The sequence below is a fragment of the Myiozetetes cayanensis genome, unplaced genomic scaffold (assembly GCF_022539395.1).
Source record: "Myiozetetes cayanensis isolate MyiCay16 unplaced genomic scaffold, myiCay2020 scf4, whole genome shotgun sequence".
Lineage (NCBI taxonomy): Eukaryota > Metazoa > Chordata > Aves > Passeriformes > Tyrannidae > Myiozetetes > Myiozetetes cayanensis.
Genome location: NW_026087631.1, coordinates 54,190,280 through 54,213,558, shown reverse-complemented (window position 1 = coordinate 54,213,558; position 23,279 = coordinate 54,190,280). Strand labels below are relative to the sequence as shown.

General features: G+C 36.2%; 1 protein-coding gene across 2 annotated transcripts in view; it reads right to left on the bottom strand.

Moving 5' to 3' along the window:
- Positions 1 to 23,279, bottom strand: part of SMARCA2 (SWI/SNF related, matrix associated, actin dependent regulator of chromatin, subfamily a, member 2) — a 103,223-nt gene that overhangs the window by 16,664 nt on the left and 63,280 nt on the right. Inside the window, exons 26-28 of one of the 2 annotated variants that reach the window (XM_050328486.1) lie at positions 20,823 to 20,900; positions 17,920 to 18,138; positions 2,580 to 2,797 (exon numbers count right to left, since the gene is read on the bottom strand). In XM_050328486.1, the coding sequence (XP_050184443.1) occupies positions 2,580 to 2,797; positions 17,920 to 18,138; positions 20,823 to 20,900 (515 nt within the window). Of the gene's footprint in view, positions 1 to 2,579; positions 2,798 to 3,508; positions 3,542 to 3,889; positions 3,911 to 17,919; positions 18,139 to 20,822; positions 20,901 to 23,279 lie in introns of those variants that run through there. The other variant, XM_050328488.1, reaches the window with a different exon arrangement.

The following is a 23,279-nucleotide window of genomic DNA, read 5'->3' as shown; positions in this document are numbered from 1 at the left end:
GCTTTCCTTGACATAGACAACCCAACCTATCTTTTTGTATTGTGTTTAAACAAGGAAGGAAAGGATGGTACTTGTCCCCAGATGCCTACAACACAAGTCAAGTACTAGACAGTTAGGAAAGAACCCAAGAATCCTTCCCTGCACCAACATTATACAGTGTCGCCACAAAAAGCAGCCAACTGGTACTCCAGAGTTTTGTAAGCACCATGGATTTTAATTTTTTTTTTTTTTTAAGAAAGGTTTTAATAAGAACAGAGAAGTCATTCTGTATTTACAAGGACCTCTTCTCAAGAGCAAGAGAAAACGTGAGCTAAAGCATGCAGAATTGTATTAGTTAAGTAATGTATTCCTTTGACTTTTTTTGCATGCTGCCCTTTAAACTGAAACAAAACTCACTAAAGACTGTAGAATTGGTTTTGACAAAGTAACTCAGGTCAAAGTCAGTAAGATTTTGGATGAGTATCACAGGACCACCTTTTGGGACACAGTCAGTTCTCCAAAGTCTGAATCAGCCCTCTGGACTTATCACGAAGAAAAGATGAATCATCTATTAGCACTGAAAATTTTAGCTAAAGACAAAGATGATTTCAAGCATTCAAATACTAAATACAGGAAAAACCATTTTTTTCCCCAGATGAAGCTCATGGCCTACTTTTCTTCCAATTAACCTGTCCCTCTATACTTGCCCCACTTGCTTTCACACACACAAAAGCCCAGAGCTGAACAAACATGAACCCCCAACAAAGCTGAAGGGTTCCAATGCCTAAAATCCACTTAATTCTAAAGCTGCAAATCCTGAAAATAGTAATTGAACTCTAAAGCAAAGTTAGTCCCAAAGATTTTTAAGACGCTGAAGCTTCCTGATGCCTAAATGTGTAATTCTGTTCTGTCTCAGCTTTCACAGGATTGAGCGGTTTGATGTTAGCTCACAAAAAAAAATAAGAATGCAGAAACTAGGAACTCCTCTGTACAGCTCATAGCAGTGAACACCTCAGTTTAACAGGCATCTTTAATTCCTTACAGAATAGAGCTTCATACAGTTTTTAAATTGGGAACAGTCTGTCTTGCATAAATGTGGGCTCCTGGGAGAGGAGCCTTGTAACTACATAATAGCTCAGTGGTTAATTTTGTTGACAGAAATCAAATAGGAACTTCCTAGGGCACAAACGTCAGGCAAAAATCTTTAACCTCCCCAGTAACTATCAGTTACTAGCAGTAGCTATCCCCTACTGGAGGCTAGCAGAAGTAACTTTGCTATTTTAAAAGTGAAAAATAGGCAACCTGATGAGAAGTGCTTAGCATCAGGACAAGGTTCAAGGCCTAGAATCCAAAATCCTTGCAGCCCTGATTGGAATACTTGAACTTAAACACTTCTCCCTTCTCAGTATTTTATTAGTTGGGAGTCACAGCCAGTTAAATACACTAGGACTGTAGTCAGCTTCCTGCTCATCATGTTTGTTGCTGTGAATGCTGTTCCAATGAACTTTAGGATGTACTCTAGATAGAGCCCACAGATCACAGAAAGGTTCACTGTAACAGTTACGTGCCAAAAAAGTCATGCATCACAGCAGTGTGTGCTTCGCCAAGTACCACACAAGTTACACCCTTGTACAGGCAGAGCCAGAACAGCAGCTGCAAAAAAGGGCAAAGTGCAAGTCACCATTTAAAGTCACAGACTGAAAGTTGTTTACAGGCAAAAAATACTTCATTACACCTGTGCAGGTCACCTACTGCAAACGCTTCTTGACTTTCTCTGAATGCATTTATTATTAATTTAGTTTATAATAGGTGTTTATATGATTTAAGTATTCAATGTATAGCAAAGAAGGGACAAGTACATGAGAGCGATTTACTGATTTCTGACAGACAGAAGCTGAGTTAAGATTCCCAATCAAGTTTGACTCAAAGATGTTATGAACCAATTCTCAATTTCTTGCCCATGAAGCACAGATGCTTTTCGATTTGAAAACCTGCAAAACAGGTCTTCAGATGGCATTTCAGATCAGAAGGAATATTTTTTCCTGAGGTCCAGCAATCTAGCATTTTTTTATGCTGAAAATGGGAATCACTTGACAAACAAGCATTCATCTCTTCTGTGGACAACATATTATGCTCAGTAGTACTATACCTTTTCTTTTGGCAGCTCTGACATTGTGCTCCACACATTTTGGGCAGTCTTTTAGGTCATGGTGAGACCCATATAAACTTGCATTAATAAATCTATAGCTGTGTCTTTGAAAAGATTAATCTCAACCCATGCTGCACCACTGTGCTGAAGAAAAATCCCACTGAAGCTAAATGTTCTTAGGTACACCTTCTAAGCAGAATGACTTTACTCCTAAGCAGGAGCTCTATGCTTGCTTTTTGTAATTGTGTTTCAACAACTTTCTATCAGATGGGTCTTAAAAAACCCTGAGACTTCCAGGATCAGGCCCTAAGTGGAATTACTTATCTGAAAAGCTGTGTCAGCAAGTCTTTCTGAAGACTGAAAAAAATGAAGCTGTTACAAAACATAGATGGTGATATCAGCAGACAGGGAGAGAGGACATGCAATAGATAGAGACCGTCTCTAAGCTCACCTATCCTTGTAGTTTATCACAGTATCAATGATAGCATTCATTTGTTTTGTCAGTTTAGGTGGGTTGGGTGACAATTTCTCTGCAGGAGGTCTGCCTCTTCTTTTCTTTGCTTTCTCTCCATCCTCCTTCCCAGAATCTTTATCCACGTTTCTTCGTCTCTTCCGTTTTTTAAGCCGAACCTCCTCTTCCATTTCTTCCAAATTGCCGTCTTCAATTGCCTGACAACCACGGATTCAAAAAGTATGATTTTTAAACAAAACAGATATTGCAAAGGTAAACAACAAACTGTATTTAAAACCAACAACAACAGAAACCAATGCAACTCCACTGGATGCCGATAATTCAACTCAAAATATTCAGTTTATTTATAAATAGGAGTACAAGAAACTGAGTTGCTGGCAATCAAAAGAGACACTAAACATTAATTTGTCCTAAGAATCCCACTATCCTTTCTCTAAATAGATGCATTGTTCATCTGAACCTTGAATTCAACACCAAATCACAGCCTGTGGTATTGTCTCAGTAAGTGTACAACAAACATTAATTTCTTCATATCTGTGTTAGTTCTGGGTTACACAGTTCCATGCCAAACAGACTTTGATATCACATGTTTCAAACAGGATAATCTAAATTGTGCTTAGCTCCCAAAGCCAGCTCACACACAATTCTTTGTGCATACAAACAACACAGGGATACTTCATGCAGTAACAACTCCTCTTCCAAATTTTTTAAGCAACTTTTAAATTGTCTGTTAAAACCATCTCTAAAATGTATCATTTTCTTCTAGAATAGTAACCAGGAGGTAGGCAGAAGCACTGACAGTACCGCGTTTACAGTAAAAAGCACAACATGGGAATGAAAAAAAACAACCCACCCCTTAAACCAAACTGCACACACAGTCACAGACACTGAACACTTGTTTCAATTACCTGGATGTATGCTTTTAACCAGACACAGCAGCTCTACGCAGAGGGATAAAAAAATTGCTACAAAAAACCAAACTAGGAATAAAGGGAACCTGCTCACACACATTATCAGATCCATGTTACAAAGCAAGAAGCTGAACTTTTCTTGGTTTGAGAAAGCCAACAAAAGAAAAGAAATAAAAATACCAGATCATAAGAGAACTGAAATTAAAATAAAAAAAAAAAATTAAAAAATCTTAAAATTAACGCTTTCTGATTAACGCTTTCTCAGAACATAACTGATGTTGATATTTGTTGCTTTTGCCTCAATATTGCCTTGAGTACATGCAAATGCTAATCAATTCTTTCTCGCAGCTGAAAGAGCTCTAATCCTAAGGCAATTACCTTCATTTCTCCACAGCACCAAACATGGCTAATATTTATGATCATGTGAGCACAGCAATCAATATTAAAAAGTGATTACAGCCCAGACGTAATTTTTCTCAACTGTGTACAATGTCTCTTCAAAAACGTTTCGTGAACAAAACCTGATGCACAACACAAAACAACCTGGCATGTTAAAAATACCAGTGGGATTCTGAAATCTGTTTCCTATGCATCCTCCGATGTGCAAATCCACAGAACAAACACAAATGCAGAATCCTTAGAGACAGCCTGAAACTAGGCCTTAATAATCAAAAGACAATTTACATTGTGCTTCCACAGCATTCAGATAAACAGTATGAAGGAGGCTCGAGATCTAATGAGTTAGGAAGAAAAGAGAAGGAAAAAAACCCCTGCACACAAATTCATTAATATTCATCTGGATAAAGCAGGACATGCGCTATAAACCACTGAGGCTAACAAAGATTAAGAAAAGGAAATTTCTCTGCATATCTTGGAAGCTAGAAAAGCTAATAATAAATACAGTATGCAAGGCTGTCAACAGTTAATGTCACTGCTCTCCTCAAGCACTCAGTTGTACACTGAAACACGAAGAACACTGACTCCTGATGTGTTACACACCTACACATGCCTGTGATGTAGTTCTACTGAATCTTCAAGACGGCAATGAAAAAGGATATTTACCTTACCACTATCAGCAGGCCGGCTATCGGAAATCACAGTTAGTGGGGATAAAATTAACAAGCCAGCAAAGCAGCGAGCTGCTAGTCTCTTCATCAGCTGATCAGGAAAAAAAAGAGAGCTGGGGAAAGGCTATGTTTTCATATACAAGTAATTTTATTTTACTGAAAATTTAATACTGAAAGGATTGTGGATACTGAAATCTGCTGTTTCATTCTACCTACTACAAGGCCCGAAGCCTTCCTCCTTCAGCCTGCTTTAATATTGACAACTACTTATCATATTTCTCCCCTTATTATCCCAGGCATTCAAGTTAGATTTTTAGCCAGGCAGTTACTGATCCTTGTTAGTACTTTAGTAATTATAGCACAATTAGAAAATTTCACGTATGATTTTAAAACTGAAATAGACTGCACACATTTTAAAGATGTATTTATTACAGAAAATGTATTCCTATTGCTTTGCAGTGAATAGATCAGGTTTGGTTATTGAAACTGATTAAAAAATACATTCCGATTTACAAGAAATTAGAAAAAATCTCCTAAACCAAACCGAGTTATTCTGGCAACTTTGCTACCATTTTACTGTCCTTCAGAAAACGTTCACTTTACAATTTCTGCTTGCTTGGCAGATTTTCTACCACCAAAAAATTTGCAGTGGTCCTGTCATCACAGAGTTTACTAACATCTCATTTTAGAATTCTGCATAAAAGTCTTGCTTGGAGTAGGCAATATTTTTGAAAATAAACATTCATAAAAACAAAAGATAAAAGTGTTTTTAATATTACATATAGCAATGTAGTAAAGAAAATTATAAAAATAAACCTGAAGTCAAGTAACTTATACTCTTGCACTCTTAAAATTAGTAACTAGCAGATAGCAAATTAATTCCTAGCAAACTAAAGATCTGCAAACAGATGTTAAACTTTCTACTGAACCAGTAATGTATCAGTTTACACTAAGTTTTCGAAACTTCTACGTGTGAACGTAAACTCAGTGACCCCACTTGAAAATCAGTGTGACATTACCAGCAATACAAAAATTTTGCTATTATGACTCTCAACATTAGTTGTCAAGTTGTAGATTTGTATTTTTTATATAAACAATATATTTAAAACTAAACCTGTATGATTTATTCTGCCTCAAAAGATGGCTTAAAACCGTACCACATAAATTAATTATCAGCAGATAGATTAATGATCTGTGCATACGTCTACACACATGATCCAAGCGTGTGTGTATTAGCATCAAAATATTTATTAAGCTAATTCATCTGAGTTCTTTGTTAGAAAAGCTTACTCTTCTAGGTCTTAAAGTGCTACACCAAAGACAATGCCCTTCCGAACCTTTATCAGTACGATAACGATACAAATCCTAGGCACAAATCTCCAGCTCCTGACAGATGATGGGCCGTGTGAGAGTGTAAAATTAACACAGATATCTCCCATGCTCAAATGCCTCTGGATTAGAGAGGTGAACAGCAAGGAAAACAGTACACAAAAAAAAATTTAACACTTTCCTTCCCTTTAGGAAACTGGACAAAACACTAAAAAAAAAAAGTTTGGACACTGCTGACATCCAACAGGACATCTCATTTTCTTGGAAGAAAGCTGTAAAAATTTAATGTCAAATTTTGCAAGTTGTTGAGCACCTTATGAAAGGCAAACACACCTTGGAGGACCCCATATTAAGTTCTGTACTGACAAAATGTTCCTGCTTTTCTGACTCTCTCTTATTGCTGTAACCTAGTCCATGTGTACGAAACAATTTCACTGCTAAAGAGGTAAGAGCACACTGGCTCCACAGGGCACCAGAATTTCAAGAAACAGCACACTGATCATGGATTAAAGAAATTAAACTGTGTTCCTCCAAATAGAAGCCCCCACCTCCCAAGCACAAAAATGTATTTGTGAGGAGGCAAGTAGAAGTTACTTCAGAGACAGTTTGCCTTCCTACTGCTGCCTGCAATTACATTTTTCCCTTCAGAAAGGAAATCAGCTGTTTTTGAGGTGAAAGTATTCTTAGTGAATAAGGATATACTACATGAGAACCACAAAGTAAGGATGAAATGCTAACTATTTTGTTTCTCACTTTGAAGGACAGGACATTATAAATGTATTCTTAACTTCTTCTGGAGAGCATGACACTGCCCCATGACTGAACACCTTTTCAATTCAGAATTACAGACTCAAATAAGCACTAAGAGCTACAGCTCTGAGTTTTGTTTCAGAACTACCTTCTGCAAGTCAACAATTGAGCAGGCCTTATATTAGTTTTAATATAATTTCACATGAAGCCTTATATGAGTTTTAATATAATTTCACTCAAGTGTGGCCACAGAGTGAATCAATGGAGGTGTTCATCTTAAAATAAAAATCAGTTTTGCTGTCCAAGCCTGTCTTGTTTAGATGGCACAACATTGTAATATATAATTTTCCTTTGACTGAAGATAACTATAGCTATTACCATCTGAAGATATTTGCTAGTATGCTAATTAAACTCAGTGTTTCCATAGAAAGCACATAAAACATAGGTGAACAGAAAAACAAAATTACCTTCCCAGCTCCCTGAACATAAATACTAAACCAATCATTCGAAGTTTATGAAAGAATGAACTTTTCTGGGAACAACAAATAACTGGGCACTGTACTGACTATGGCCAGAATGCACTAAGCTTAAGGGTTGTTAAGCACTTAAAACCAAAAAAACATGTCAGTAGCACAGTAATGAACAACAGATGACTGTTTTGCAAAATGAAGTTCCCATTTACCACACAAAAGAGAAGAACCCTATGGACAACTAATAATAAACACTGAAAGCACTAAAATGACATCTACCTATCCCTCCAATTTCTCTCTTCAACATAATCCCTCTTGGAAAATTCAACTGATATTCCAAGAGAAGTTCTCCTTCTTTTTTTTATCATCCCTCTGACTTTTTTTATTTGGAACCCTACCACCCGTCATTTTACATTTTTTCTTAGATTAAATCTGGCAACCAGTGAAGACTTCAACTTTCCACCCTGATGTTCATGTTCCTAAAATGATCTCTTAAAAATCCAGCTCTCTTGCTTAGTTTTTAATGGTAGCATTCCTATGTCTGGGACTGCTTCTAATTTCCATGTGTTAGAATTATTTCTTTGCTTTCTAGAGCAAGTTCCCTTACACTGTAGATATATCTTGCTATGCTGTAGCATAGAGGTCAGTATACTACAGATAAAGACTGTGAAGAATACCATAACTCTTGACAATTAGATGAAAGGGCTTAAGATAGTCCTTTAAGACAATGCAATGACTAAATATCTGAAGATAATTTTAAGGACTGATGAAGAGTTATTTTAACTCCTTGATGGATACTACTGCACAACAGATTTACCAGACTAGTTTTGCTGGGACCAAACTAAAACAGAATGTAGACCAAAATCTGCCAAAAGCAAAGAATTTGTGACTACATCCAGTTTTTCCTTGCTTTTGCTGGTGACTCATTCTCTTGCACATAAGGAATATTCCAGAAAGTCTCCATCCAACACTTAAGTAGAAACAAAGGTATTATTTTTTAAAAAAACTCGAATAAAATGCAATTATTACAGAAACATATCAACTTGTAATACATGGTCTTCTCAGATAAGCTGAACTTCCACAAATTACGGACACTGAGTCCTTCAGCCATGTGTTCAACCGGGGTCTGCATCTTCACATCACTGAAACTTGCATTTTAAGAAGTGGGAGAAGACAGATCGTTTTCTATTTCGCATTTTAAAATTATTTGCACTGAAACTCTAGTTGCCTATATTTAATTAGACATTAAGGAGAGCAATAATGCAAATTATAAATAGTTTTTTCTTGCATTTTCATTTAAAGACTGATGCCAAAAAGACCTGATAAAACCATGCAAGAATGTAAGTTATTTATATATTATGTAAGTAAGGGATTTACTGTCTCCCAGTCAGGTAAGACATTGTTTATTTCAGATGGGAGATCATGCATACAAAAACCAGTCAGAAACACATCTATATCTGACCACTAATAAATACAAGGAATGACTTTTCTTCCCAGTTCTGAGATAAGTATTTCCTGTTGCCGTTTACCTTGTATTTCACAAAATACTGTTACTGTTGCAGGTTTCTGAGTAATTCTGAGCAACGTTAATTTATCTTTTTCTCCTTATCATTTATCTTTTTAAAAGACATGCCATTCTTCTGTTGTGGAAAAAGGCAGGAAACCTTTACTTTGTAATGTCACCTCCTGGCAGACTAACAGTGTGGCTGATGTTTTGCAGCTCTTAATGCTAACAACTAATTCTTTATGAAAAAGTTCTCAAAGTTCATTTCTTAAGAACGGAAATGAATGGATTTTAAAATTTATTTAGAAAAAAATTTCCAGGGCTTAGCCCTTCTTCATCCAAAGAACTTTGTCTCCTTTTTCTTCTAAGACAGAGTTTATATCCTCACCAGACCAGCTCTTCACAAAGAAAGCACAGTCTTGGCTCTTTTCAGGACATTCACTTGCAGTGAATGTTGCAAACATTTGCGGCAACAGGTATCTTTTCTTACGGTAAAAATAAAACTGACAATTCCAAGCAATGGAAAAGGTAAGTGGACGTGACAAACTCTTGTTCTGGAACATACTCGGGGGAGTAACAACAACATCTGGCAACATACAGCAGGATACCATGTCTTAGTAGAATGTTTCCTATAAAGAACAAGATGCTTTTTCTTTTACTATGGAAACACCACAGCTGAGGACTAAAACACAAAGGCATGATTAGCAGATTTCCAGTGTGGAATCATTAATTTTGAGCCAAATCTATAACCTCAGAATAAAGGAATTATTTGGCTTTCAAGCGAGCAGATTTTCAGTGGTACCTTCTAACTGGCCAGAAAAAATAGTAAAAGTTGTCTTTCTTTTTGATCAACAGATGAACAGACTAACAAAATACTTCTATTTTACAAGTTAGCTAAATTTTAAGTGTATCCTGAAACACTACTGTACTTAATAATACAACATGAGAAACTTATAGTACAAAGCTTGAACCAACATCTTTACGCATGTCAAGTAAACTCAGCTCCTGCCAACAGTCATCCCATTAAGTATTTTCTCTCGTATGCTCTTCCTCTCTCTTATATTTAAGTACATTCAGGTATTCTCAGCAGTCATTTTTTATTGAGCGTTTAAAATGTACAACATAGCTAAATGGGAACAAAACAGAGAAAAAACCCTCAAAACAAAACAGATAAAAGTATCTTGCAAAAAAAATGAACAGCTTTCAGAAACCATTATAGTTTAATTATTTTTTAGTGGATGTTCATAGATTTCTTGTATCTTCTTATTCACAGAAAACGAATTAAGGATTTTTCCAATAGCATGGGAAATTGGGTTTAGAAATCTATCATTATTAATGTTGGTACTCTGAGGCAATTAAGGATGGGAGCCACATAAGAGAGTAAGGTATGAGAAAAATATATGGCAAGAGGTTAGAAAACTCACTTCCTATGCCAACAGAGAAAAAAGTTTTGCTTACAGAAATAGACTGTGTTTAGAGAATAAACAGTAGGAGATAGCCATTTGTGACAATTTCAATGTAGTTTTTAATAACTTAGAAGAATTCGGAGGAAGATTACACGAAATGCAACTAAGTCAAACTTTGAATAACTTGATGAGAAAAGTTTAGTTACATGTATTTTTTATGTATCTTATACCACAGTATTTTGTGATGCTTAGTGATGCAGTGAGTTCCATGTCTTCAGGATGCTTCTAAAGCTGCAGTTACCTGACTGTGGTAGGACTTACAGTACAGTTTGACCCTTTAAGATGCATATCACAGCCTAAAAGTAAAAATCTAACATGAACAGTACCTGTCCAGAAGGTCTTTTTGATCTTTTTGAACTGCAATACAAATCACAGTCTGAAAAGCACTAACTATTACTTAAGCAAATGCTAACTGAACAAGGCAAAGAAGACTCCTAAAAGGCCAATGAGAGTTAAGAAGACACAAAGTTTCCCAACAGAATAATGCATAGTATAGTATACTACAGGTACATATATAAAAAACTAAAGTAAGGCTGTAAACAGCAACAAGGTCCTTAGTTCTGAGCTTGAAATCTAGTTAAAAATTTATTACATTATCAGATGCAACTGAAAAGGATATATAATGGATACCCATGAAACCGTAATCTATTAACACTCTAAACGCGATGATTTCAGAGTACAGGACAAAATTACATGGTTATGCTTACTGTGAAGTTTTTCTGGGATTTTTTTTTAAGATTAAAATTTCACTGTTAGAGTAAGGAAGTACACTATTGTGCTCATCAAGCAAGGTACTTCAAGATGACTCAGGAAGTTAACTGCCACTCATGACATGCCTAAGGGTAGCCTGAGTAACTTTTGAGAAATTCAGTCCAAAACTTTCCTGTTCTTCTGTATTTCCTATGTTAGTTCTTCCACACTTTATATACAAGAGACAAATTGCTATCAGTTCTACAGAAGGAGCAGAGCTCTGCATACGTATGTCAATCCATCAGAAGAATTACTTTTTCCTGTCATGCCTGCTGCATGAGATACATCAGTGTGAAGCTTCCCATCACCTGCTCAGGTCTGCCTTCTACAATAAAGGTCTCTCAGTTTGCTTAGAGTGAATCAATACTTCAGCCACAATATATACTTGGAAAGGTATGGATAACTTCTTACCCATGTTGCAAATGCAGCATTTATTTTTTAATTATTTTTAATTTATTTTTTCAACATATGAAAATGTATTGTCTTTATTAAAAAATTGATAGGTGACAAAAAGTTAGCCACTGCATACCATCTATCACTGTTACTTGTCAAAGCATGTCAGAGAACATAGCAATGAACATACTGTGTTCATGCATGTCAGAGTAGCAGTGCAGCCAAGTACTAAAATGTTTGCTGTTTCTCATTCCATTGCCATATGCCCCTAGCAACAATAATGTTTTAGACTTTTAATGCAGACTTTTTTTCTAGATTTTGTGAATTATTTAATAGTTGTTTAGGGTTTAGTTTTAGAATCAAAGAATATCCTGAGTTGGAAGAGACCCACAAGGATCACTGACTCCAACTTCTGGCCCTGCACAGAACCATCCACAAGAATCACACCATGTGCCCAAGAATATTGTCCAAATGCTTCTGGAAGTCTGTCAGGCTTGGTACTATGATTTCCTTGGGAGCCTGTTCCCGTGCTCAACTACACTCTGGGTAAAGAACCTTCTCCTAATATCCAACCTAAATCTTCCCTGACACAACTTCAGGCCATTCTCTTATGTCTGTCACTGGCCACCAGAGAGAAGAGGTCAGTGCCTGCCCTTTGCTCTCTGTCATGAGGAAGCTGCAGACTGTGATGAGGTCTCCCCTCACTCTCCCATTCTCCAGGAAGCTGATTTGAGCACTATTTCTGGCATCTTAACCACAGGACCTATTTTTTTTTTAGGAATAAATTTGCACTCACGACAGTAATAATATAACAAAACCTAAACCCCAGAGTTTTAGCTTACAGCTTCCAGGCAATATAAACTATATATCAGAAACTACAGCTATTTTAAAGACAATGAAGTTTATTTTAGTCTAACACTAACAATACTCCTCACATTTTCAGAAGATACAGAAAGGTACTTATATGTCACTACTATTCCAATTTTTCTAGAGGGGAATAGATGCAGAATTCCACTCGAAATTATGTTAGTATTTGTTACAGTACTTTACATGTAACATTGTATGGTCAAAATCACAAACTCAAAAAAAAAGAATACTATGAAAATACAGCAATGTTTTACTGATAGGTATTCCTCGTTAAGAACTGTTCAGATTTCCTGACTTGAGGTCTTTCTCACAAAAAGAATGTATTTCAAACATTAAAAATTACTTTGTGGAGAATATCTCAAAAATTTTTAGTTTCCAAAATTAATACTCTCAATCCTGATTCCTCAGAAAGTCACCCAGAGTGTAAATCAGGCCCTTTTCTTTATATACTTAATGAAACTGTCTTGCCAAAATAGAGAACTGAAGCTATCAGGCAGATGCATTTAAATTCCCTCTCATCCATGAAAAGCCAAGAAAACCCCCTTTCATCTAAACTGCTTCAATACTTTTAATTTCACTGGAACTTAAAACTACCTATTTTTTTCTGTAGGTAGATTTTGAATTGAATTTCATGAAAAGGACAGGAAAGATACATAGTAATATGCAGAACATAACAATGACTTGGTTAAATGAGGCCCTAAAGTGATGTCCAACTTTCTAATCCTTAAAAAAATCAGCTTCCACGTGCATAAAACTTATCAGCCTCAAACTGCACACTAGAATAGAGTACCCGGAACATTCTGATGATTGCTGGTCACAAAATAGAGAACACCCTGGGATGGTGGACTTTGTAACCCTCCAGTGACAGTTTCTTAAATGTGACTTGTTTTCCCCTACAGCTTAACAAATTCAATTGGAATTGCAATTCAATACTACAGAGCATAGTTTAGGTAAGACTGGAACTTTCTTCAGATGTCCTGGGCAAATACCCACTTACTTGACAATTAAAACAGGTTTAGCAGCAAGTCAGGAAACCTTGCAATTGTAACAAAAAATGGTCTAGAGGAGTAATGAGGAGAGAAAAACAGGGTGCTGGGGTATTATGTACATGAACTATTCAGATAACTATGCGCTGGGTTAAAAGTTTTTTTCTCCTTCTCAGAATTTCAGCCTCCAATACAGACTAAAACAATTACAGAATGTAATGCTAATTTTCCATTCAGCTATTTCAGTATCTAACAAAGATTACTGTAAAATGAAATTCCACCATCACAGTTTACAAAACCAGGTCTTAGAATATGTTCCTAGTATTGATTCTAAAGTCATAAACATAAAAGTGAAGCTTTCTCAGAAAACACAAACCCACTTGAAAAACTTTTAGTAATTTATACCAACCTGTAGCGACAAGTTGGCCCAGCTTTACTCTCTGCTGCCAAACCTAACCTAACAGACTATTAGAGTGTGTAAAATCAAAGAGTTATGTAAAATTCCAGCTGCTGAGAAAACATTTGAAAACGCGCTCAACAATTTTCCCGCTAAGTAGTTTATTGTACAACATAACCTTAGTTAGTAAACATAAACAAATAAAATTTGTCATGATTATGTTAAACACTATTCATCAGATATTCTGTATGTGTGAAAGCCAGTACTGTTTTTCTTTAACTAAGACTGACTAATGACAAACCAAATGTCTGAATTTCACTTAAAATTTTTAGATCAGCTAAACAAGTATGACTTCTGCATGGCTGCATGATGTAAATGAGATATTGCTGATTTTGTACTCAGATATGTTTCCCTGGCCAACATGCAAAGCTACTTCAAATCAGTTGAACAACTAGGGACTAAAACTTTATTCATATCACCTAGCCAGCAATTAAGTTGCAGGAGAAGCTGAAACCAGATGTAACTGTCCTAAGGGTCTTGTAACTACGCAAAAAAAAAAATCCTCTGTTTCTTGAAACCTGTCCTAGGCAATAGAGCTCTTAAGGAGATGACCACTCTATAAAATAATAAGCCATGTATTTTGCATGGTGCAGGGACAGAATCTGCTAGAGCATGAAATACTTCCAGAACAGAAATGCTTTGTAGAATCAGGAAGTAACCTCCTCCTAATTTTTTTTTTTTTTTTTTTTTTTTTAAGGAAATATGGTTGTCATGCCAACAGTTAGAGAACAGCAGGCTGCAGCGACAGCTAGTGATGAAGCCTGTTTGTGTCTTAGAAATTTCCTGGCAGGCTGTCAGTGAAGTTGTTCAGGGCAGCAGCACAATCTCACTAAATAGTGTCTATGATCATATGCCTTCTGTAATTATTTCATCCCTTGCTTCCAAACTGAGGTACTTGACCTCCCAGCAAGAAGGGAGTTGACAGACTTGTCAGTACACATGCATGCAAACAGACCTGGAAGTGTGCGGCAGATCTTGTGGGGAATTGCCATGATCTGAACTACACTCTTCACTGTTGGGTGTGTCAGTAGAAGGTTCAGAGTCCAACTGAGAAGGGGCGAGTAGCTACCTTCACAGTCAAGAGCTGTGGCTGCTGAATGAGGCAAAACTCCTTGGAAAAGATCTAGTCAATTCCAACAGACAGCTGAAGACTAGATATTGATATCATGAAACTAATTTACTGGTCAGAAATTCAAAGTTTTATTCAGAAAACATCACGAGAAGATAGCTATAAAGCTGTAGCAACAGTCATAGCAAGAGAAAGAAATAAGGGGCATCCCTTGCTGCTGCTAAATAAATCTCCTTCTGTAACACTGCAATAAAAATAGACCTACCTCTGGAGAATAGCATGACAGAACACAGTTAAAAGGGTATCTTACGAATTAAAGTACCAGTCAATTCAGAACTTACTGTTTCTATCTTATATCAGCAAACTACTGATATAAGTAGTCTGCTGCATCCAAACTAACATTAAACAATTAATTACAATTTTCATGCAATATGCATGAGACTATTACAGTTACAGTGTCAAAGCCACAAGATACAAGTTCTTATAAACTATATACTGCCATTTTTAAAATGTTTCTACAGTTAAATATTCCCTTGAATATGTTGTACACAATTATTATGACATCTTCTAGAGATGTCATTACAGAAAAATCAAACACATCTTTAAAGAAGACATAAAAGTGATTCCGCTGAAAGGCCAACAGGTGTGATGAACTCTGTTTTGCACACATGAGAAAAAAGATAAAAAAAACTCAGAAAACTTTGCTTACATTTCATTATCTACCTAACTAGGCGTTTTATTCTGAATGTGCATAAGCAGTGTTACACTATAAGTGTAATTCTACCGAAAGGAGTCTAAAAAGTGTTGGTAGTTCCTATTCTTGTATTTGTTTCAACATGGTCTCAAGGACACTTGAAAGCATGTTAAACTACGCATACCGTAGAGTAAATACATGCACTGTGAAGCAATCTGACCTAGGGAACTCAGCTAATTTGAAAACATTCTTAAGAACACAATAGAGAGAAGGGGGAATAATTTCTCTCTATAGAAAAACAAGCCATGGTGAAAAAGGGTTAGTATATGTACCACCTTGACTAGCAAGGTTTCTAACCTGGCCTCACAAAACAGACTCAGAAGCAAACAACGAAAACAACCACTATCAAGTACATGGAGACCTGCTAAAAAATTGTTTTCAGAGTAGTCCTTAATGACTCTTTATCAAATGGTCCAGCGCTTCTCAGTGTTTTTACTGTCTTTAGAAAGACAGAATAGAAGATATGCCTACTGAATCTCAAAACAACACCAAGCTGACCAGAAGTTCATCTAAGGACAGGCTTAAAATTCAGACTAATTTTGGTGAAGAAAACTCGGACATCATTCAACAAGTGTGTATGCTAAATTCTCTCACCAAGAAGGAAAGATCGACTATATGAAACATGATTTTGAAAAGTTAGCAAGGAAGTATATCCACAGAAAAGGATTAAGGTCTTATACTGGATCAAAAATGTAACATGAGTCAATACCTTTCATGTTAGGAAAATGAAATATGGGATTATGAGGTGAAAGTATCCTAGAAGTTATGCAAAAGAACACCTCCTTCTTATTCAAATAAGGCTGCATCTGAAATTCTGATATCTAGCTTTCAACCAAAACCGTAGAAAGACACCAGTTATATGTAGGGTAAATCAGTGAAAACAATCAAGAAACCTAGAAAATAGGAACTATGGGGAAAACTGCATAAGCAGTGGTTGTTAATCTTACGAATTTACTGAACAGGGAGACAACTCTTCTATGACACAAAATGTTAAAAAAACCAAAAGTAGTAGTCTGTTCTGCATGAGCAGTGATTAGGACAAGAACCAATTAGCCTAAATTCCAACAGGGAAATTCAGGTAAAATGTAAGGGAAAGTCAAACAGTTAAAACACTCCCCTCTGGACTTCTAAATTCACTGCTCAGGAATGCCTAGAAGAACAGGTCAGATAAACTTCTATTATAAAAGACACAGGACTGGATGATTCTGGCTGCAGTAGGAAGAAGGATCACTATTTCTTTTAGGGTTGCCATTTTTAAAAATAAAACACTTAACAAAAGTATTACAGCCAACTCAAGATACAAAACATGAAAGCCAAAGCTAACTTCTATGTTGCCACAGCCAGAGTATTTCATCACTAAAAAAAATTAGTTTAAAATGGCCTTGAGTAGATATATAGTATACTGTAAGCACTTCCACTGTAGGATAAGGTAAATAAATGTTCAAGAATCCAGACAGGAGTTTATGTTTCCAGGTTTTTCTTCTCCACAGACTACTTGAAAATGTCAAGTATAAAACTCCTGTAGTTTCACAGACTTGCTTAAATTTGCAGCTGATGTATAATTCAAAGCTTTTCTTGCCCAAGCAGCACAATCCGGATTAGCTCCTGGCACAGTATTACACAATGCACTCTCACTAACATCACGTTGGAAACTAAGCAGGTTAAGATTTTTACTTATCTTTAGCAAATTACACACAAAAACTACACTGTATATTCATGTTGGTATTTTCTGTTGTTCTTCTACAATAAAACTTACTCTCTCAAACCACATAGCTTAGTTTTGCTCTTAAAATACTTTAAGTTTCGAAATCATGATATTATGAAATTTCCTTGTTCTGAAAAGACTTTCCAACAACCAATCCTCACCATGCTCCTTACTATATTTACTCCCACTCTGAAAAGACACATGCATTATTACTCACTAGATGTGTATTTCACAGAACAGCAAGAATCGTTAAGTACACCAAAATCACAAATTTTGTCTGAGTTAAGTTTAGAATCTTTGCTTTCAGGTCTTAAATTCTTATAACATTTATCAAGTATTTTGATCTTAGTGGAGCCAAGAATGTTCAAGATTTGGAAACGAAATAGCTGACTTAGGTGAAAATTTCCCAATTGTTAAAGGGGTTAAATTTAGGTCTTTAAAAACACAGTCAGTTTCTGCAGCAAAGAAAGTTGTAATATACACCAATTACTGGTCTCCTCTACCACAAAAGAATTCTTCATGTATTCATGAAAGACGACATGTATCAAAATATCTAATGATGTAATAAATATGTCAAGATCCATGGCAACAGAATAGTTCCAACCGAATGCTACCACAGTCCTGATTAAAAACACTGATTTAAGTTTCTGCAGTGCAGTTCAAAACTTATTTATGCCTTCAACACAGCAGCAAAAGGTGGAGAATAAGGATATTTTAGGCCTAACTACTACATTGTGTTTTCCCTGGTGCAGTCTTCAAAGCATAAAAAATAAACCCCACCACAAACAAATAAATTTCAAATGTAAAAAAACCAACCAATCAACCAGAAGGCACAACTTACCCGCAGCCACTGTTTCTCTGTGAGAGCATCACTGTAGTCCACATCCCTGCGTTGACGGGATCCTCTACCGAATATTTTTTCTTCTTCTTCTTCACATGTAAGCCTTTCAACTTCAGCATCATCCTTAATAATCCAGGATGGTAATTCATCCTCCTCCATCAAGCGTGGCTTACGCTTAGGGTTTCTGGCATCCTCTCTGCGGCGGTCCATGTCCATACGCTGCAATGGGAATTGAGAAAGGACAAAGAAATTTTAAGGGCAATTATTAAGTGTACCATGTAAATGCTAGCTATCTACTGATACCTGAAACTTTAAACAAGTCCTTCACAGGTATTTCCCTTTCATGATATTCCTAAATACTTCTAAAATACAACTATAAAAAGAAGAAGCTACATTCGTTTGTTAATTTTCAGGCATATTCACTATTCCACAACTAGTTTTCACTGAAGTAACTAAGACAACGAAGCAGCCAAGTGACAAAAAGCAGATCACAAGAACATTGCTGTGTTCTGTTAATTAAAAAACTCTTCCTTATTCGCACAGGTTTTTTGTATTGTTGTATGTGATCTGCAAATACTAATCATTCCCTCACAATGTCCCCATAAGGTGTTAGTATTATGTAACTAAAGAGAATAAGTGAAAACACACTAGTTTTGTCTGCCTGAGTATCAGAAGAATAAAAATTAAAAGTTTGTATTAAAAAAGAAGAATCAAAAGAGAATTAATAAATTCAGAGAAAAGCTTGCCTACAGTGCAAGCTTTACAGTGCCAACATGCTTAAACCTGAATTCTTCCTGATCATACTGCTGTACTAGACAAAAATCAAAACACAAAAATATTAGATAAGGTTGAGTAAAGTATTAAGAACATCAGAAGGTAATGTTTATTTCAGCTTATTTTAATTAAATAATTAAGAAAATTAAATAATCATATAAATTAATTTCAAGTGTGGTGAGCAATTACCTCAGAAAACAGCTATGGATACTGAGGATACAATCCCATGACCTACTCACCAGTAAGATACTTCATAATCCTCTCGGGGAAACATCCCCTTTTCTCTATTGACTATATGCTGATCAAGCTTCCTATGATTCTGTGAATTGCATCTGCATTTTCTTAAATACCCAAAGCAGGTAATACAAATACCCATTTCAATTAGGCCTTTGGAAGAGTCATACAGTACTTATTACTCAGTAATTAGCTGCTAAGCAGAGAAAACAAACAGATGGTGACCAAGCATTTAATTTTCATATTTGAAAAAAATAACATAAATAGAGTAGCATTAGAATTGGCTGTAGCACTGTTACAGGCTACTGCTTTGGACAGTAAACCTTCATAAAAAATATTTTCAACTACATGCAAACCCCTTCCCTGTGTGCATGATGCTGCAATCAACACAGGTAAGCCAACTAGACATATCATTCTTTCACAACTCTAGCCAAGATATGCATTAATTCAGAGGTATTATCTCTAGAGAGGCACAGGTACCATCATAGTAGGGAGAATACAGCCTATCTTTGTGCTCTTTATCTGACTATACAAGACCTGAAATATTGATAAAAAGAAGACAAAGAGCCCTGACTGCCAAATTTTCTTTTCAGATTTTTCTTTTATAATTTAACAGTTTACTAAAATGAAAACAATTTTTTATTAACAATTATTTCTTAGCCATTAATATTTAACTACATTCTTTCTGTCTTAATATTTCAAATTCTGGCTTTCAAAGCATGTTACTTTTGCCTTTTCAAATTTTTATTACCTACTACCAACTCTTTACTTTCCCCTAAAAACTTCCATGTCAATTAATATGAAAAACATAAATTAAATTCACACAATGCTAAAACTGTCTTCACTCTAGGTCCATCAACAGTTTTATGTAAACGGCCTTCAAATTTAATACTAAAAGATGAAGTTTTAGAAATTTCCTGCTAAGACATAAATTCATCAGCTACTTTCAATTCAAGGACTAGTTCTTCCCTTCTGGGTCTGAGAAAAAAACACTCAGAAGCTCTTCTACTACCAGTACAAATCTACTTTCACAGAAATCAGGGTACGTTCAGTCAGTAATTTGGATGAAATTGTATATTTTGAGTTCTGGATTGAATGGTCACCTCTTGTTTTCTGTCATGTAAATCTTACACACAAATCACTGACATGAAGTTTAAAAAGACAGGTGTCTGTAAGCACTCATCTTCTGTGCAGTGTCACTTTAGAGATTTCAGTTTTTCCGAGATAACATTCAATGAGGCAAGAGCCATGCCTATACTGACATTTTAGTAATTATTCCATTAATGCTGTACTAGCATTAACAAAAACGGAAGTAGTAATAAAAATCAGTGGCTCACATTTGAACTACTGTCACAAGCTCTGTTTTGGTAACTGTTCAACAGCTGTAGCAGCAGAGATGCAGATAACTGGGCCCTTGGCAAAACCTTCGGCAAACCCCAGCTAACTCACCAAGAAAACAACAGTGTAAGTCTACTAATTTGCTATCTAGTTAAGTTCCTGTAGTTGTCCTTGCCAATAGGACAACTACAGGACAACAGGACAACCTGTCCTTGCCAAGCCCAAAAGGAAAAGAAATGCAGAATAGCGAAAGTATGCTGTAGGATTAGCAAGCCAAATGGTGTCTATAGTTTTTACACTACGAATTTCTCCGGTTGTGTCAGATTCTTCCTCCAGATTGTCACTGTCCCACTGTACTGACAGCAAGGATCTCTGAAGTATTTGTCATGTGAGGAACTCTGTGCTTAAGCAGACAACACTTCTTTCCTCAGATAAACAATGCAAGTAAATAAAGCATATTCCTCCAATAAAGTTTCCCAAGATTTAATGACAAAAGGTTAAAAGCTTAGTTAAAAACACTAGAGAAGACAATCTACTTATAATCACATCATCCTTACCATAAAGAGATCAAACTCCTCCTCACGTCGAGCAATCATCTGATTCAAAGTCTCATCATCAGGAACTTCATCTTCCTCCTGGTTACAAGGATGGATAAAATTATTAGAAATAAGTTACATGCAATTTGAAGTAACAGCCTTCATCAAGTCAGAGCTCCACTGACCCTCCCTCTCTGACAACATGTGTGAAACACTCAAAAGTGAAACTAAAATTTTTTAAACGTTCAGCTATTCAGAAGTAACACAAAAATAACACTTAATTAGAAAGACAACTGGGACTTATTACCACCTTCTTAATTCAAGAATGTGGAAATGAACAAATGCACAATGAGGAAAATTTGGGCTGTGGTTTTCCTGGGTCAAAAGCACAGTCAGTGCTTTGGTTAAAATGTATTTTCATTCTGGTGTTCTACAGTGCTCCCTCAGATACACTATTCTACATTTTGAGATTTTTGCTGTCAAAGCAAGGAGAATAAAGAAGTTCCGATTAAATGAAAAAAAATGAAGTATGTCTTTTTACTGGAAAATACTACTTCTGAATCCCTTTCTCTTGACCACTGTATGCTTCCAAATTGAGATGTAAAAATTTTACTTCAGACAAAATCAATTATTTCATAAAAACAGATATAGAAACTGGAAAAACAATTTACAACTGCAGCGTTCAATGAAAAGTGTTAAAGCTGAACAGTTATGATACTCATTTTTAACACAATCAGAGTCCACAGTTTCAGTCTCCCTCCCTGAATTATTCTGAAAGCCCAGACAACAGGTCACTCAAAACCATAAAACTACAGAGTGATTCCTCCATAGTGTTTTCTAAACCTGTTATTATAGTATACTAGAGACCTATAATTCTTCATGAAAACTCATGTTTTGAACCCAGTGTTATGGGAGCATAGGATGCTGCATGTAACACCCCAAAACCTAATACCCTGTAGCTACTTTTTTTTCCAAAATGAAGAAAAAAAGGCCTTTTTATGTCCTCCAGTGGCAGGATTTCTAATAATAATAATGGCCAGTCTTCGTGAGTGAAGATCCGGGGAAGGTCTTTACACCTTCCAGCCTGCGCATTGGATTTTTTAGGTGAGACACAGTGTGTGCGGAACTGAGCCCACCCTTTAATCCTAAGGTTCATCTGCCGGGGCCAAGAGAGCTTGGACGGTGGCAGCGAGGTCCTCAGGACGTAGATGGATTGCCTTTACAGAGCTAACGAGCTCCATCTGCCCGGGGAATGTCCCTGACCGGGAATCGAACCCGGGCCTCGGCGGTGACAGCACCGCGCCCTTACCACTAGACCATCAAAAAACCCCCCAATTCTTATTGATACAATTCTCAAGGAACACCTTTGTACCTTAATGAGTATATAATTTAACATGAACAAAGCAACTTGGAAAACGACAGAGGGCTAGTTCTTCTTACTGCTACTCATTGCTCCTTCCATGTTCAAAAAAAGGAAGTCACATGGTTACACACAGAGAGAAAAAGACTTTCATGAATGTGATCGTCCTGAAAGTTTCACACTCTTCCTACCAGCAAAGTAACTGTTGATCTGAAAAAAGCCAAGAGATCCCACAGCGGAAGCTGTGTTCGTATTATCTGCGGTTAGTCTGAATAATCCTGTTGCCCACCAGGTAGACTTGGCAGAAGAAAAAACTAAAAATAAACACCAGTGCCAATAAATAATTACTCCATGAACAAGTTACTTCTAATCACTTGCAATACACTGCTGCTATTCTAATAAATCTTCCTACATACACAGAAATTACCTCTTCATTTATCTAGTACTGTTGAAAGAAAAAACAGTGTAAAAAGAAGAGGAAAGAAGAAAGAAAAATAAGGGAGTTTCGAAGCTAAACTTACAAAAACTACTAAGAAAGTAGAAACTGCTCTCCACATAAGTGTGACAAGTTTAAAGCATGCTTAGCATGGGAATATTTAACTAGGTGAACAGTAAATAATCTCTTTTTTTAGATGTGCTAGTACATATTTGCAAGTCAAAGTTGTTTTAATATGGTTGATATTATTGTTGATATATTAACTTTTAACTGAGAGATTTACTTTTTTCTAGTCAATCTCTCATGAGATACTCAAATTTGTTTTCAGTGCTGCTGCAATGAAGAAGCAATGTGCAGGAAGGTGCAAATTCAATCCCTCTTAGTCCCTCAAGAGTTTCAGTGTTTGGGCAAGTTTTGCATAGTCTCTGTTCACAAAGACGTGTTACTTGAAAGCTTCAGTCTGCTGTTAGAAGTCAGACACCAACATTAATGCTTACTTTAAACACTGATGCTGTGCTATGGCAAACAAACCTTGCTCAAATCTGCTTGCTTCAGGATGGCAGACCAAGAGTATCTGAACAACACAAAAGAAGCAGATTGCTCTGAAGTCATCTATGAAATAAGCAAGTCAAGTAGTCCCTGAGCTACAGGCCTGGTTTTGGAACCAGTAGATAAATATCTT